This window comes from Mchenga conophoros, linkage group LG20, assembly GCF_057382185.1.
Source record: "Mchenga conophoros isolate Kocher_MC1m ecotype Shallow Benthic linkage group LG20, M_conophoros_male_GT1.1, whole genome shotgun sequence".
Taxonomy (NCBI): Eukaryota; Metazoa; Chordata; class Actinopteri; order Cichliformes; family Cichlidae; genus Mchenga; species Mchenga conophoros.
This window is the reverse complement of record NC_140545.1, coordinates 1,371,124-1,387,896: the sequence shown is the minus strand read 5'-3', so window position 1 is coordinate 1,387,896 and position 16,773 is coordinate 1,371,124. Positions and strand designations below refer to the sequence as shown.

Sequence of the window (16,773 nt, the reverse complement as noted above, 5' to 3'; positions counted from 1 at the left end):
CAATTTGTTCAGTCTGTGATGCCAACCTTGCCAACAACTCCCATATGGTTAAGACATTTAACTGCTAGATCATACTGACTGGGATTGACTCCCAGGACACCTGGGATTAATGGGAACAATACCTTGCTGTGCTCAACCTCACTAAAAGAAAGTTCCTACTTTGATCCGATGAATCCGCTCTGCAACCTAATATATACTTAAAAACGGCAAGCATCACTACTGCTAATAGCTTTTCAATATTGGTTACAGTTACTTGTTAGTTTGAAGGATTACTGTTTGCTGCAACAACTTGTACATTTGAACTGATATGCTTTGTGTGCATGCTGTCCAGATGTAAAGCACTTCTGTGTGTTTTGCATGTCCATAAAGCACACTCTGCTTCAGTACTTTTTAAAAATCGCCTTACCCAAATGGATGCAAAGCACCCGCAGTCGTCTTGTGTCTGTAAATATAACTTTTGTTGGGAATGCCTTTCTGTTTTATTTCCGTTTGTTTGATCAGGTCTTTCCTGAAAATGTAAGACTAACTTTAGACACAGGAACATTAGAACAGACTGAATGGACACTGATGCATAAACACACAGAGTTCATTACAGGACCTAAAATGATACAGCACCGGTGCAGGCAGGGGCATGCAAACTATTTCCATAAGATAGCAGATGCATGATAGACCAACAACGCATGCTATAAGACAGCCTCTTCTTTAAATAAATGGGAAGCAGACTTTCACAGGTGAAACTTGAAAGAGTCTTGATATGCATCTTATGCTATGCCTCAGTTATCAGTTACGATAATATCTAACTTTGTTTACTGAGGAACTGCACAGAGTATAACAGACACAGATGTGATATAAAGAGTGTAGGTCAGAGTCCAACACACATGGGCTCCAGAGAAAGGTGTGGACTCACACAGCAAACACTCTGACTCAGACTGTAGTGAGAGTCCAGTACAAGAAAGGATAACATATATTTGTATGCTTTATTATTATCATTTAATAAGAGTTTGATTGCTATTAACTACTTGTTGTACTTGTACAGGTTTTCCTTTTAGCTACAGCCTGTAAGATCCACACAAACAAAATGAATACAAGTGTAAGATTAATTATTCTGGGATGTTTTATTGCCATTGCCCGAATAAGCGAAGTGTCCAGGGGCGGGAAAGGAGTGCCAGGTACAGGTATTACGCTTTCCACACTTCCACCATACAAGGTGCTCTCTGGCGCGCGCTCTCCCCACCCCTCACTCAGTCTGTCAGGTGGGGAGCTTACCTTTGTGGTCACGTGACGCGTCTGTGCGCTGCACCGGGCTAAAGGTGGACTGCTTTGTGCCGAGGTGACTGTAATTCGACTGCCGTCGTCTGAGTGTCAGTCGACTTCGTCTGTGATCGTAGCTGGAAACTATTTTATTTTCTCAATATGTCTGTAAGTCGGAGAAACTGGTCGGCTTTGTCCAGGTAAGATTCAAGGACTTCTGGGTTTCTGTAGCGACTAATTACCTGTGTTACCTGCGTTTCAGAGCGATGCCCGCGCCTATGCTTTTTAATAGATGCTGGATGTTTAGGAACGCGCATAATTGTTGCATGTTGCAGGGTTTTCACTCTGGCAACAAAGCATCCCAATTTGGAAGAAATGATTTATTACATTCATATAGTAACTGTGTAACATGCAGTCAAACTGTGTCGGTTGGTGTCACTGTTATACTGTCACTTCTGCCTTTTTTTGCCCGTTACAGTCTAGAGATAACGGAGAGTTTTGTTCTGTTTGGCCCTTGTTGAGCTCAGTTAAAAAGGAAACACCAGCCTGCCGCTCTGCAGCTGGCTGATTGAATCCACTGATAATTCTTTTTAAACAGGATGCAAAATACAGCCACAAAAAGCGGTTGATGAACAAGTAAAGCAGGTTCCCTGTAACGCTTATTAATCTTTTCTTTTAAAGTACAAACCAAAAACAAATAGTGTGGAGGATCCACTCATCAAGTTCTCATGTACAGCACGCTGTTTTACATGTGTCCACCACCCGTTATCCTCACTGAGCCTCTGTTGTTTTTGTTTGTTTGTTTTTCCATATTCGCTGATTGTCTTGATTCAGCCTTGCACGACAGTGGACAATGGAGGACGAGGAGGAGGTGGAGCGGGAGAAGAGGAGGAGGGTGAAGAGCTCAAGCACCAGTGCTGACCAAGATGATGACTTCAGCCCCACTCCCACTCCTACAAACACATCTGCCAGCGAGAGCGCCTTTGGGACAGACTCCTCAAGTGAAATGTCCCAAAGCTCCAACAGGTTGTTCTCATAGTTTAGTAAAACAAATATGTCACGTTGGACTCATACGCTGTCTAAACACAATCCTCTTTGTGGACTTTGTCTGTGTGACTGTTTTGTTCTTTTGGTTTCTGAAGGCCTTTTTAGTGGTTTCAAACTAGCAAAGGGATGATTCTCACAGTTTTGCCCCATGGGAGTGTTTCTGTATACATTTCAAACCCATGAAAACACCTGATACTCACGCAGGGAAAGTATGAAATGCTGTCAGAAACCCCGACAGCTGAGTACCTGTCTTCAAAGAGCATTTTATAATAGAAACCTGATCAGATGCAGGAATCTTTTTAGGTCTCTCTAGAGACCATTCATCACATGTGTTGGTCATTAATGTGCACATATGTACTGTTTATTGCCAGCATGGAGCAGGTACAGCTTGACTTTGTGGAGATGCTGCGAGTGCGTGACGAAAGGCGAAGGATGAGGCACGTGGAAACGTTGAGACAACAGAAGGATGGAGGGGAGGATGAAGCTGAGGTCAGCAAAGGAGGAGGTGCCAGGGTAGAGCTGCTGGGAGACATGGATGAAGAGAAGGAAAGTGTTGTCAAACCACAGCCACCAGTAAAAACATCTTCTCACAGTCCCACCAGCAGCAGCAAAAGTAGAACCAGCATCTCAAGCAACAAAGTAAGAAGGAAGTTGCTCCTTAATTTCTGGAAGAAAATCTAAAGAAAAAAACATCTCACAGATCTTTTAAATGTGCTTGAGTTTCACAAGACTGCAACAGTGAAAGTCTGTAAGTCAGCTGCCAAATAACGATGTAAATCGAGATTTTTCACGTGATTATTTAGAACTTTTGTCCACCTGGAGTGGAAGAAACAAGGTCATAACCTCAGTTTTGATTAAATGACCAACAGAGAGATTTTGTTGATTCTCTGAGAAACGTTACAAATGATAAAACATGAACTGACAGATCCTTTGACAAGAAAGCACCAATCTTCCCTCACACACTAAGTCATGACACCAGTAGCAGCACCCTGTACAGTTAACTGCTATCCCACACAGAGGGGGGAGTTAATTATTCTCTAGATTTTACAACAACAAACTGTTTTTTGTAGTGCAGCATATGATGTCATTTTTGCTATTAAAGACCAACGCTGGTGTGGGCATTTTCCTCCTGTGCTCACAAGAAGAAGTTAGAATCTACTTTTAACTTACAGCTTTAGAAAAAGAAGACAACCCTTTACTCCCCGTCTTGTTTCCGGACTTGAACTCTCCCCGCGAGTCAAGTGACCATGCAAATCATCTCTAAAGCTTTGATAAGACGTGCTTAAGGCCATAATTTGAACTTTATCTTTTATTACCTTCGCAGGCTGCTTTAGCTCTGTGTATCTGCAAATGAGGCCATAACCACGCCGTGTTATGTAATGCAAGGTGTGTCGTCTGTACAAAAGCTTGTGTGCTATGTGCTCATGCTGATTGTCTGCCTGTTTCTTCCTTTGTCAGCATGAAAATGAAGAGTCATCAGGCAAAGACCCTGATCCAAAACCCTCCTCCAGCCCAGCTCGCAAGTTTGTCAGGTTAACAGTGACATTTCTTTTTTGCTGCTCTTTTGTTCTTTGTTGGCTGATCACCTAAAAGGATCAAATGCATTTTATTTAGATAAAGGTTACTGATTCCACAAATGGAAATGAAAGCACCAGAACAATGTAGAAATATAAAAGAGAAAACAGGACGTATAAGATTGTTTTGTATAGATTGTGAACCACATAAAGATAACCAGAGAATAAGATGGAAGAGTAAAAAAAATCTGCCTTCAGTTTTCACGTTAGACGCACTTTAAGATTTAATTTAGGCAACAGATCAGAGAAAACTGTACTTTCAGTGGTCACTAGTTCCTTTCTCTTCAACTTCTCCTTAAACTCACTTCTCTTTCTTGCCTTTCAGTTCTGTCTCCATCTCACTTGACAAGAGTCCATCTGCCAGCGGGCGCACAACTCCCATGAGCCCCGGTTCTCCGTCAGCCCCCTGGTCACCTCGCGAACACTGGACTTCCCCCCAAAGCCCTGTTCACAATGGGGACACAGAGGAGGTAGTTCACCACACACACTCGCACAAAGAAACACAAACACAAATAAACTGACATGTTCGTCTCAGCTTCAAGCTTTGCTTGTCAAATGCTGTATAAGGCCAGGTAAGCACTGACGCTGCATCTTATCAATCCAGTGTGGGCACCAGCGCCCTCTGGTGTTATAAAGAGTAAAGGTTCCTTATGGCGGTAAAAACAGTCTTGGCTCCAGAGAGGTACCTGCAGCTAAACAGCAAACCTAAGTTGTTTTAATTTCTCTCAGACCGGCGTGAATCGCTCCACCAGTGGAAACTTTGAACAGGCAAACAAACCTGCCTTCATCAGACAGAGCTCCAGGACTGTATCTTTCAGGGTAAACACTGACACACACGCACACACAAATACATGCACGAGGACACAAAACCATTCAGGCATTCTTCCTGGCAAACGTCAGCATGAACTTTTGCCAATTTGACTGTTAAAACACGATTTTATCTGCCGTCAGCTTTCAGAATATCAGTTCAGGATAATTTGCTTGTGCCAGTCAAGCTTCCAGCTCATGTTAATAGCTACATGAATATTGACCAGCTCTTACTGCTGACTGGTTGCTTTGTTAACACCCAAACACATCCCCGTGCAGAGGATTGTTGAGCAGGTCACTTGCTGTAAGTGCCGCTAACACGCACTCACACAGGCTCGGTCTTCCACAGATGATGAGAAAGAAAGAAGAGGATCCTTCGCCGCTCCAGAGGAGGTAAGGAAACAGCCTTGTGTTCATTTTGTATCAACCTCGCTTAGTTGGTTTGCTGACTTGCTTCTTCTGTTGTAGCTCCAGTGTGAGGATGGCCTCCAAGAAGTTTGAACCCAACACCGTGAGATAACTTTAATTGACTTTCACCTAATATGATTGATAATCAGTAATCATTCATCGCTTACCCATTATTTTCTTGTTTGGCACTTTACAAAAACACAATTATATTTACAGTTATAGGATTATGAGATCTGTAGACCTGCTAGCACTACACACAATGTTATGCACAATTTACAGTGTTGATTGTCTTTGTTTTGAAGCAGGACCAAAATGAGGATGAAAACAAAGCGTCATCTTTCCAGAGAAAGTGAGTTTGACAATTTTTTAATCTTTATTTATTTGTTTATATTTTATTGAGTGTAACTGATTACACTTGTACATTAATGTATTCTGTCTTCCCAGCTCTAGGCAGAGGATTTCATCTAGATCCATCCAGGAAAAGATGGAGAGGCTGGCTCAGGCAGCGCAGGTCAGCCTCTCAGCCCTCCATGTACTAAAGGGGAAATTATGTTCCTGTGTTCTGTAGCAAACATCAACTGTCAGTCGCCAATGGTCTTCTCTTGGCTCTTCATCCACAGAAGTCCGAGCTGACGCGATTCCCAGATGTCACCCAGAGGACTCTGGTCCTGCTGGAAGAAGTGTCCAGGAAGAGAGAGATCTTTGAGAAGGAGCAGCAGGTGCAGAGCCCCACCAGCCCCGGAGTTTCCAAACAGGTACACTCATCATTCGCCCAAAAGCTCTTTTCAGTATTAGATGTGTGCGTAGCGTTAGTTAACAAATGATTTTGTAACTGTTGTTGATTTCAGGAAATTAGAGGCTTGACATCAGGAATGTCAGAGCGGATCAACCGCTGGCTCCACAAGAGCAACAAAGCTGGGTCTTCGCACAGTCCTGCTGTAAGTGCAGTGTATGGAAGCCAGGGGGCAGTATTACTCTTTGAGCTGTAAGTCCTGGCTGAGCAGGACGTAGTTCGTTGTTTGTGTTGCCTACATTAAATTAAAGAGTTTGCCATTATGTAGGTAACTATGTAAAACGCATGACTGTCGTTAATCGTGAAGAAAGTTCTGATCAATTAATTCTTTTTAAACACAGATTTTTTTCTACTCTGGTAAACTCAGTAAAGTCATTTATGGGAACGTTTCATTTAATTTCAAAAGTAGCTCAAAGAATTTGATCTTAAGAATTTAGAGTTGGATGTTTAACTTAATTAAGCTGTTCAGAAAGCTTCATACGACATACCCAACTTGCTGTTAGATTTAGCAGTGCATGTTTTTGGCTGCAGAAATCTTATCTTTGTTATATCTGAGCAGAAACAATATCTATCTGGGTAAATTCATAAGCACACTTTAAAGCAGAGGGTCGCCTACAGAAACACTGGCATGACTGACTTCGTGCTAATCTGTCCTAACATCACTTTTGTCAGAGTAGAGTGACCCGTTCCTCCTGCTTTGTGCCATTGGCTTTTTAGCAGTTATCTACTGAGCATGAAGAAATGCTTAAGTCAGTCCAAATTGTCAGACGACATAAAGACCATTTTAGGGTGTGTTTACAAAACTATTTGCCCCGTAAGAGGTCCCTGCTTCAGAAATATTTCAAGACTCCAGATTTAAAGAGTGTTTTTTTCTTTCTCTTCACTGTAATAAGAACTGATATAATGATTCTGTTTCTGATTTGTAGGATTTGAGACATGTGGACATTTCTAGTAAGAGGAGCCTGTTTGAGAATAGCGGTGAAGACAGTGTCTCTAAATCCAGCCCTGGAAAAATCTGAAGTGAAGGAAGTTTATTTATAATGTCCAACAGGTAAGGATACAAGTGCTACTGAGTTAGTCTTACATGCTGTGGAGGCAGATTTACCAACTCCACAAATGAAGCAAACAAGAGGAAGCCGTACATGTTTCACTGAACTTTAAAGGCGCTCCTTCAATTATAAATTGCTCTTATTGTGCTTGTATTTGCAGGATTGCAGGATTTTAAGATGGCGAAGGGAGAGGCAGAGATTTGGAAGATTAACGGATTTGATGACTGAGTGATTTTTTTCCCCTTTGCCGTCAAAGCACAAATGTAAAACAGGCAGGAGGAAGAGAGAGAAATGGCCTGTTGGGTTGTATCTTTAGAGGACTGAAAAGGAGGAAACTGCTTTTAAAGTTAAAAAGCTTCTATCTTACACTTTTGCTTTGTTTCTTTAAAAAATAAGTGTGCCTACTTTTAACATTAAAATACCCCCAAAAAAACGTGTCAGTGATGTTTTATTTGTTCGCCTTAACGTTGTGTAATTTCTTTGAGCACTTTAAACAGGTGAAGGTTTAAGGATTATATCTTTTACTGAATTACACTGCTGGGATTGCTGGAGTTGTAATATGTGTGTGTCTTGTTTAATTTGCCAGTGTAATTTTTTTCTTTTTTTTTGGTTTCATCTGGACTTGTGGACGAGATTCTGTCTTTCTAAGTAATAAAATGTTTTACTACCATAACTGTCTGTCACTATTTCTTTTTAAATAGCCCTGGATGAATAAACGCACTTTACCTTATCTCAGACCGGGATGCATATAGATAAGCGCTCCGTGCCTGTGTTTCGTCTACAACAAGGTGCCATACAAGGAAACCAGAATGTGTGTGTGTGTGTGTGTGTGTGTGCGCGAATCAGCTGTCTGTGATCTTTTTGGCTCTGCAGCCCACAGTCATGCTCACGGCGGCCTTTTTGGGAAATGGTGATAAAGGAGAGTACATGCTATCTAGAAAGTTATTAATAACACAACAAGGGGTCCTAAAGCCTCATCCGCACAACACAGTCCGTCCTTCACCCGCTGACACTCACCCCACGCTCCCGTTAGAGAAAGTGGGACCTGTCTTGTGCTGCAAATCCACTCTCTCCGGGTCTCTGTCTTGATCCCTTCATCTGATCCTCAGGTACGATTGACTAACTGTAACGTAACGTGTGCACACGAAAGAAAGTGTTTTAACTGGAAAATATTGAAGCTTTTATTGATTTGAACAGAAAGTGAAAAATTCATGATTGGCTTTTTTTCCTAAGTAATCAGATTTGCTGCCGCGCACCTGAACGCGCCCTGTCATGTCAGACAACGAGGAAGTGGTGGAGGAGTATGAGGAGTAGGTTGGATTTTTCTTCTACTTAAAATACTTCTAAATGTATCCCGAGAGTACATCCACCGTTTGTCACTGACACGTGGTTTATTTGCAGCAACTACATGATCATTTTACACTGTCATGCATTTGTCTTTTTGATCATAATAGTAATGCGCCTATGTGATTCATTTTCACAGGGAGGTGGAAGGTAAGACCTCTCATCATGACTCATACACAGCGCAGTCACTCTGTGGTTAAAACCCTGTTGTGCAGGCAAATGCTTTCTCTTGGCTAATCCGACGAGCGTGATGTAAAAACTGCTGTACTGTATACTCAGTGCGCTCTTATAAGGATTTAAGAGGAATGTTGCTAATTGTGTGTAGTTTGAATGAAATGTCAAGATCATCCATAAATCAAACGTAAATGTTCTGCCTGTTTGTCAACTCCTAATCAGGTGTAGGAGGAGGTTATTATATGTATGTGTGAGAGTTACAGAATTACCGTGTAAAACGTTTTTCATGGTGAGTTTAATTATAATGCAACACAAAAGCACAAATTATATGTGAAGTCAGGAATCGCTAGTGGGAAAGGTTTGCCTTAAGGACTTCCTGCCAGAAAGTTTTCTTTTCTATTCTTTTGTTGCAGCTCGGTGTGGTTTAGGTAAGGATCACAATCTGGATTAAAAATGAGCGAATCAAATGCTTATATTATGATTACTCGTAAGTCAGTGTTTCATTAGTTAGTATCATTAATTGATTTGACTTTGTGTGCTAGAAACAACAGTTTGTAGAGTTTGCACTTCTGATTATGTGAAAAGATTGTTCACGTGTTTCTCTCTGCGGTTTCTCCGGCTGCACGACACAGAAGAGGAGGCCGCTGAAGGTACTGACGGCGCTGATATTTATAAATGAGTGTCAAGGTCATCGATGAATGCTTTTGTCACGTTTCAATAGCACACATCAAGGGTGATGTGGAGGAGCGGTCGACAGCAGTTATCCTGAGAGTCTCTGGGATAAATAGCAGCGCTGGGACTGAGCTTCATCTATAAACACATTTAAAGTGATTGTGATTAATCTCACTTTGAAAGAGATTCTTTGATGTATTTGCTAACTTACTTTGCTTGCTCAGCTATTCTTATTTATTTAACCTCCTTACATTACTTTAATTACTTGACTTACTCTGTTTACTTACTTCACCTACTTCTCATCGCTTTGCTAACTACTTTTCTGCTTTGCTCATCAGAGGAGCAAGGGGTAGATGAGGAGGAGGAGCAGGAGGAGGAGGAGGAAGAGGAAGGTATAATTGGGCAGATGTAATGTTTTTCCCCGGCACAGTGCATTGATAGCAACCTGAGGGTGAATTTGTTGATGTGGAAACCACATACTATGTTTGCTCGTTGCCTGTTTGTTTATAGAGCAGTTTCAGTCTAAGAAAAACAAAACAAAACGATGTGGACGCAAAACATTCAACAGAATCAAACAAGACAGAAGATATCAGTTATGTTCACAGGATGACTCCTCTCGTCTCTTTCCCTGTGACTGTACTAAAGAGGTTATTGATCAGGGAGAGTGATTATTCAGGCTTAGTGAAAGTTAACATTCTTTCTGTGATAAGTCATTATTTGCTTCCTTCTCCACCAGAGGCTCCACAGGAGGAAGACAAACCTGCTGCAGAAGAGGAGGCCAACGAAGAACAAGGTAGACGTTACTAAAAACTTAATGCAGACTTCCCCAAATGGGGGGGGGGGGGCGCAGAGCCATTGCAGGGGTGCGCGGTATGAAAAGGAAAAAAAACAAACAAACAAAAAACAACAACGTTTGGACACGACCTGGGGCTCCCACACAAACGCAAAGCAGGAGATGAAGCATCGCTGAATATGTTTCCAAACCAACTTCATTCTAAGCCAAAGACTAGAAAATCTGGTGAAGCAAATCTGCCCTTTGGCTTCACCTGCACAGGTGCGGAGGTAGGTCTCCCTGCAGGATTGCTTTTCCCTGCGTGGGGAGCAGCGCTGGGCTGTTTACATCACGGACAAACAGGATCCCACAGCTGTTTATGTTTTTAAACCCATTTTGCACAGAGAAGCATTTTTTTAAAATGTATTGATCGCAGTGTTGAACATTATTACACAGGAAAAACAACCACGTGTAAAATAATGACACCGTGACGCCTCTGCCTTTGTAATGGAGGGACAGTAACTGCGTGTAAAACCTGCAGATAGAGACACAATACTGTTAATCTGACTGTCTGCTCTTCATCTCATGTAAACAATAACGTGGCGCACAGCGTGACGCGGAAAAAGGCACATACCTTTGACTTTGCCTGATGAGCTCTGTATTCCACGTCCACACATAAACGCAAAAAAAGGAGTTTTAAAAATCTCCGTTTTCGGTGATTCGAAACGCCGTTTACGTGAACGAAACAGCTGCGTGTTCAGAAACACCCGTGTAGGTGCGGCCGCAGCGTAAAAGAGTTTATTTTATTACCTGTAATTTATTGCAGATTACTTGTATTTGCTTAATTGTTTACTAAATGTTTGAGGTGTAAAATAAACCGCAATGGAGCAAAATGTGTGTGTGTGGTTGGAGGGTGTGTGCGTGCGTGTGCGTGCGTGCGTGCGCGCGCGCGCATGGGGGGAGGGGGGCGCGAACATTTTTCTTGTAAAACAAAGGGGGGCCCAGCAAAAAAAGTTTGGGAACCACTGATTAATGGGAGAAATGATAGCTTTGGGCCTGTGTTGACAGCACAGTGAAGATGAGTAATGTCGTTTACCAGTAACCATCACTCACAGGCAGGGAGATAACATGCTATCTCAGACACATTGGTATGTGACAGTCTGCACTTGAGGATCAAGCATGCAGGTTTTCTTAGTCACACCAGAAGGGCCAGCTGGGCTGAGAGTAGTCCTCCAGCCCCTCCCAGCCCCAAGGCTTTCATTTCTTAGTCAGAACCAGGTGTTTTTCACTGTTTCGGTGTCTCACCTGCTCCCACTGAGATCATTTGAAATGGGAGGGATGTTAGACTTATTCTTACCTTTTGGCTCCTTTATACTGATAAACACCGTGTGAGCTGTCACTTTCCACAAAGACAAAAGGCAGGCGACTTGTTGACGTGCCAAAAAAAAAAAAAGCACGACTACACCCTTCCCTTTACCAGTTCAGGTTCTAATTAACCAAGTTGGCAGCATAGGAAACTAGTCTGGGCCTATCAGCTGACTGGACGACGTTTTAGGTTTCAAGCACGGTCTAGCTGTCCTCTATTATTACGAAAACAAAAAAAGAACTTAGCTGCTTCTTTTGCAGAAAGCTAAACTAAAACGAAAGTTTTTCTGGCATTCACTCATAATTATTTGGGTCATTCAAAGGTCACTGATCCCAGACCTTCTTGAGAAAGGAACCATTTGCTATCAGTGCTTGCATCTCTAGATAACGTCTCGCTTGTCCCGAGTGCATTCATGCAATGTGGCACATGAAGCAACACTTCACAGATGAGCGCCTGACTTCCTCGGTGCTCTCTTTCAGTCTTTCCCCGTCTTCTCACTTACGCTCTTCTGTCATGTGGCCATCATCACTCACTAAACGACTGTTTACTGTGGCGTAATGCTCAGTCATTTGAGATGTGCTCTCACAAACCCTCTCTCAAGCATGTTATTTTGGTTTCAGATGGAGAAGGCGAAGCAGAGGAGGGAGAAGGTAAGTGAATGGGAATCTCGTTTTGTGGCTCTGTTGTTCTTGGATGTTCTCCCTGACATGAATCACACATCATTACTTTTATTATTAATATCAGCACAAATGGTGTAAACAGACTTCAGTGCCATAACTTGCGGGGGGAACTGGCAGAATTTGTGATTTTGTGCAGTCTCATTATTAATGTGTGGTCTGCACTAACTCATTCATACTTTCTGCTTGACTGTCTTTCATTAACAGAGGAGGAAGCAAAGCCCAAATTCAAGTAAGTAAAACGCACGGATAAACACGTTTTACGATAGCATGGTTATGAGTAACAAACATACGACGCATAAATAAACAAAGAGAGGACTCACACCACTGTGATCCATTTGTTATGTATCATACCAGCAGCAAGCTACGTTTTCACAACTCAATGAGGTTGCTTGATACGATCCTTCTACATCAACATCTTAAGCTCAAAAGTCACAAAGTAATTTCGTTTTTACTTTGTTTTAAAATCCAGGAAGTGCCCCCCCCGATTTAAACTCAAACTGTGGAACGTCGTTCCCCTCGCTGCCAAATTAGCTCCCTTCATTAAATCTATTAAAACTCACTGCCATTTGAGTCTGTGTGATTCCTCATTGTGTATCCTGTGGCTTTTTAGAAATGTCCATTCCACCTTTTCTCAGCACGTTGTTTTTTAAATGTGCTTTACAAATACACTTGTGTTGAGAGTTGCATTGACCATAAGTGGCCGTTTTGATTGTTCAGATTGAATTACTTTGATTTAATAAAAACATTTCCAGAGATCTCTTCTCTAGGCTGTGCCTCTCTGCTCCGGCACTAAGAAAAGAAAATCCCAATTTCTGTCTACATATAGTGCAGTTTGTAGAAACTACAGATATGCAGCTACTTCTGAGCAGCAACAGGCAGCAACACGTGCAAACACAGAGGGGACATTTGTTTGGCACATGCTTATTGTTTTTGATCCTCATTTGACACCAACTGTCATCACAACTCAATTTCCCTGTTATTGATCTTTTTTTTTTTAATTAAATAGTTCTTATTTAACCCACGCTTGTTAACTTAATATCTTTTCCTGCTTTTTCAGGCCATTCATCATGCCAAACCTTATTCCCCCTAAGATCCCAGACGGCGAGAGGGTGGATTTTGATGTACGTGACACAATACAGTACTTACTGTGCATGGGCTTTTGTATCCTGGTGTATTATGTACAGGTCTCAGGGTGGAGTAGACATGTCTTCACAGCTTTCACTCTGTATTTTTCTAGCTTTCTCTAAGCCTGCTTTTAATTTAGGACCAAAAACAAATATGTGCATCAGTATAACATAGAACTGGGTCACTGAATCCAACAGGATATACATCGCAAGAGAATGGAGAAGGACCTGATGGAGCTTCAAACTCTAATCGAGGTTCACTTCGAAAGCAGAAAGAAGGAAGAAGAAGAGCTCGTTCAGCTCAAAGAAAGGATTGTGAGTGCCCCACACTACAGCCAGTCAAATGTAAACCACTTCCCACCTCAGACATTACAGATCTGCTTTAGGATCTGTTTTAATGAGATGTGATGATCTGTTGCTCAGGAGAAGCGTCGCTCTGAGCGAGCAGAGCAGCACAGAATTCGCAGCGAGCGAGATAAAGAGCGACAGAAGCGTCTTGAGGTAGAGTCCTGTTCTACGCGCTTTAACACGGTCTATAAAGTGGCACGCGTTTCACCTCGGATCGTCTTTCTCTCGGGGTTCTAGGATGAGAGGATTCGCAAGGAGGAGGAGGAGGCCAAGAAGAGGGCAGAGGATGATGCAAAGAAAAAGAAAACCCTCACCAGCCTCCACTTTGGAGGTTACATGCAAAAGCTGGTGAGTCAGTGGAGTTTTAACAGTGGGGGTTTTCAAAAAGCTCCACTAGTAACTTTTATAACAGAAATTATTTTATTTTTAAAGACAGACAAACGGAGTGGCAAGAGGCAGACAGAGAGAGAAAAGAAGAAGAAGATCCTGAACGAAAGGCGCAAATCTCTGGACATCGAGAACATGAGTCAGGAAAGACTCAAGTAGGTTCAGACGCACAGAGCAGGACTTAGAATCTGTAGGTTTGTTCACTTACAAAGAAATGTGGTTTCATTTTAATGGAGAGAGACGAATATGAACCAAAAATTAATCAATGCACTGCCTCAACTCCCTGTGTGTATCAAGAACACGTGTCCATTACATGCAAATCATCTGATAACATTTTGGTCATGTGGAGGTTTTATTTCAGGATTTTAGTTAATATTCTGTCTCCCTCCATTAAAACAAATACTACCATTAAAAATAGAGACTCTTCATTTCTTTGTAAGTAAGCAAACAAATTCAGCAGGGCATCAAATAATTATTTCTCCCACTGCATGTTTCATTATCTCACACAATAGCTATTGCATTTTTTCTTCACGACACACAAAATTAAAATAATAAAACAATGAAAATAATTCTCGTTATAATAATTTGTTTTCCAGAGAGAAAGCTAAGGAGCTGTGGGAGTGGATCCAGCAGCTGGAGGCAGAGAAGTTTGATCTGCAGTACCAGTTCAGCAGACAGAAATATGAGGTGCGCTCAGCTAATTGAAGAAACAAAGACACGGCATCAGTGAGACCTGGTCACAGTGTAACAAAATGTTTTCTTCATTCCAGATTAATGTGCTGAGGAACCGTGTGAGCGACCATCAGAAAACGTGAGCACAAGCTCGAAATCCCATTTTAATTAAAAGTTTAAAACATGTAGTTACCATAGAGCGCACATATGATGTCACACAGGTGTAACAAAATGCAACAGACAGGTGAGGTTTGGGACAATAACTTGATTGCAGAGTGTCAAGCTATGTGTGTGTGAGAGCATTAGAGTCATGGGAATTTAAAACTTATAGTGAGGCGGGGTTAAAAGAAAGAGAGAGGGAGTGTAACACTTTGTTAGTAACAATAACCAAAAAAAGTAATATAATTAACAAACAAATGCTTTAAGAGGTGAGGAGAAATCAAACAAATCATATATAATAATTAAATGAGTGATCAAGAAAAGAAAAGAGCAAGTGTGGACAAAGCAGCAGGTCACCACTGGAGAGGCCAATGAGATGAGTGAGGAGAGGCTGACTTTTAGTTGCAGCTATGAGTGAAAGCCCTGAACGGTCGTGCATCTCCCTTAGAGCGACTTGACAGAGTTTTGCATGAATCCCTTCTTCTGTGATTCATGCCGGTGTTTGTGGGGGAAGCTTTTTGTTAAGAAACGACCGTCTCTGAGGCCCAAGTGGAAAAGCTTTTTGTTTTCAGACTCCCTGCAGTGTCACCAAATATTGTGTATTCACAATCTCACAGCCGCCTTGTCCTAACTCGGCGAGCTGGCTGCGTTTGGTCATCTGTCATACCTGTCAGGGATAAAGTGAAAGAACATGATGTCACTGTTATTTTTGAACAGGGTGCAGGAAGATTTCAAAACGTAACCGTGCAACCTCGCTACGATCTGTGCCACATCAGTTGTGTCTGAATCACAAACGCTTCTGTTTTTCAACAGGTCAAAGAGGACCAAGAGAGGACTGAGGAAATAGATGCTGATGTGCTGAGTGACAAGTATTATCATCCGCCCTGTCATGCAGCCACTGCCTCAAACCAAGCCCAGGCTTTACGGCCACACCCAAGTCACACTTATCTTCTTACGGTTGCCTTAAGCACAGCTTGGGTCCAGTTTTCCAGCCTTATCTCTCGCTCTACTTTTTCAGGATAATGGGGATTTAAAAGTGTAAATAAACAGTCTCACTTTAATGACTTGCTTTTTGTTCTTCCATAGTGTGCATGAGTTGCTTTGTTGGCAATGAAAAAAAGTCATGCAAGACCCGATGACAGAAAGCTTAAAGCAAAGACATCCTCTTACTGAAAGACAGGCTCTAACATGACTGGAGCTGACATGATGCTTTTTGAGCTGACGCCCAGACATCCACCCAAAGTTCACCTATGAACACACCCACACTAAATTGAAAAAGAATGAATAATTTCCATTATGCATATTGCAGGTGGGAAAATCCTTCTTGTCCTGTAACTTCTCAAGTTACAGGACAAAATAAAGAACTGCCAGGTAATATTCAGAGTATGTTTTTTTTGAAAGAAGGAAGTTATAATTTAAGGGGTTTTTGTAACTTCAAAACAATGAAGGTACGTACTACAAGAAAAGGCTTTTGTGTTTCTGTTCATGGAGTGAAACTATGGAACAAACTGAATATGGAATTAAAGCAATGTCCAAACATAAAACTGTTCAAAAAGAGTTATAAAAATATGATCTTCTCGATCTATAAAGAAAAGGAAAATATTTAAATTAAGTGAATGTCTCTATTTAAAAACAAACAAACAAAAAATTCATGATGTGATATTATAGTATATAGTATATCAGAAATCTGTTCACTATTTTTATTACAAATTATATCAGTAAGGAAGCTGACTAAATATTCACTGATAATTTATGGGACAGGGGTGGGATTAAATAAGTGTATACTTCTTCCCACTCCCTTTCAACATGTAAATTAATCAGAATGTTTTTTTGTATGTAATTTGTATAGTATTTTTTTCTCTCTTATTTCTTTTCTAAATGTACTTGTATATTGTTCACATGTTGAAATAAATTACCAATCAATCAATCAATCAATCAATCAATCAATCAAGTGTGTCACCAAGTTTCATATGAGAAAAACTGCAGTTTCTCAGCAAACAGGCAGATACAAGCCCAGTTATTTAGTCTGAAAATACTCAAAATATGCACAAGAAAGAACAAAAACGCTGAAATGAGACACTGAGAATGTCTTTGTGATGGCCATGTGGTGTATAACTGGTCACAGGAGCAAAGAAAATGCACGTCA

At 41.4% G+C, this 16,773-nt stretch overlaps 2 protein-coding genes across 5 annotated transcripts; both read left to right on the top strand.

Annotated features, from left to right (window-relative positions):
• Positions 1 to 1,287: 1,287 nt before the first annotated feature.
• Positions 1,288 to 7,602, top strand: lad1 (ladinin). The gene is made up of 14 exons (XM_085260711.1): positions 1,288 to 1,451; positions 2,086 to 2,277; positions 2,670 to 2,937; positions 3,757 to 3,830; positions 4,198 to 4,342; positions 4,602 to 4,691; positions 5,029 to 5,072; positions 5,148 to 5,190; positions 5,393 to 5,436; positions 5,532 to 5,598; positions 5,708 to 5,842; positions 5,936 to 6,025; positions 6,807 to 6,931; positions 7,090 to 7,602. The coding sequence occupies exons 1-13, from the start codon at positions 1,414 to 1,416 to the stop codon at positions 6,897 to 6,899; spliced, it is 1,323 nt and encodes a 440-aa protein (XP_085116837.1). The 5' UTR covers positions 1,288 to 1,413; the 3' UTR covers positions 6,900 to 6,931; positions 7,090 to 7,602.
• Positions 2,113 to 15,688, top strand: tnnt2a (troponin T type 2a (cardiac)). Of its 4 annotated transcripts, XM_085260715.1 has the most exons (16): positions 7,899 to 8,038; positions 8,163 to 8,239; positions 8,413 to 8,423; positions 9,080 to 9,108; positions 9,460 to 9,511; positions 9,856 to 9,912; positions 11,878 to 11,907; positions 12,142 to 12,166; positions 12,995 to 13,058; positions 13,260 to 13,376; positions 13,485 to 13,562; positions 13,647 to 13,757; positions 13,842 to 13,951; positions 14,393 to 14,483; positions 14,567 to 14,607; positions 15,441 to 15,688. In XM_085260715.1, exons 2-16 carry the CDS (start codon positions 8,202 to 8,204, stop codon positions 15,472 to 15,474), a joined length of 888 nt encoding a protein of 295 aa, XP_085116841.1. In that variant the 5' UTR covers positions 7,899 to 8,038; positions 8,163 to 8,201; the 3' UTR covers positions 15,475 to 15,688. The 4 variants fall into 4 exon arrangements, with proteins under 4 accessions (XP_085116840.1, XP_085116841.1, XP_085116839.1 ...); XM_085260714.1 differs by lacking the exons at positions 7,899 to 8,038; positions 8,163 to 8,239; positions 8,413 to 8,423; positions 9,460 to 9,511 and adding an exon at positions 2,113 to 2,127 and having other exon boundaries at positions 9,078 to 9,097; XM_085260713.1 differs by lacking the exons at positions 7,899 to 8,038; positions 9,460 to 9,511 and having other exon boundaries at positions 8,175 to 8,239; positions 8,413 to 9,097.
• The last annotated feature ends 1,085 nt before the right edge of the window (positions 15,689 to 16,773 follow it).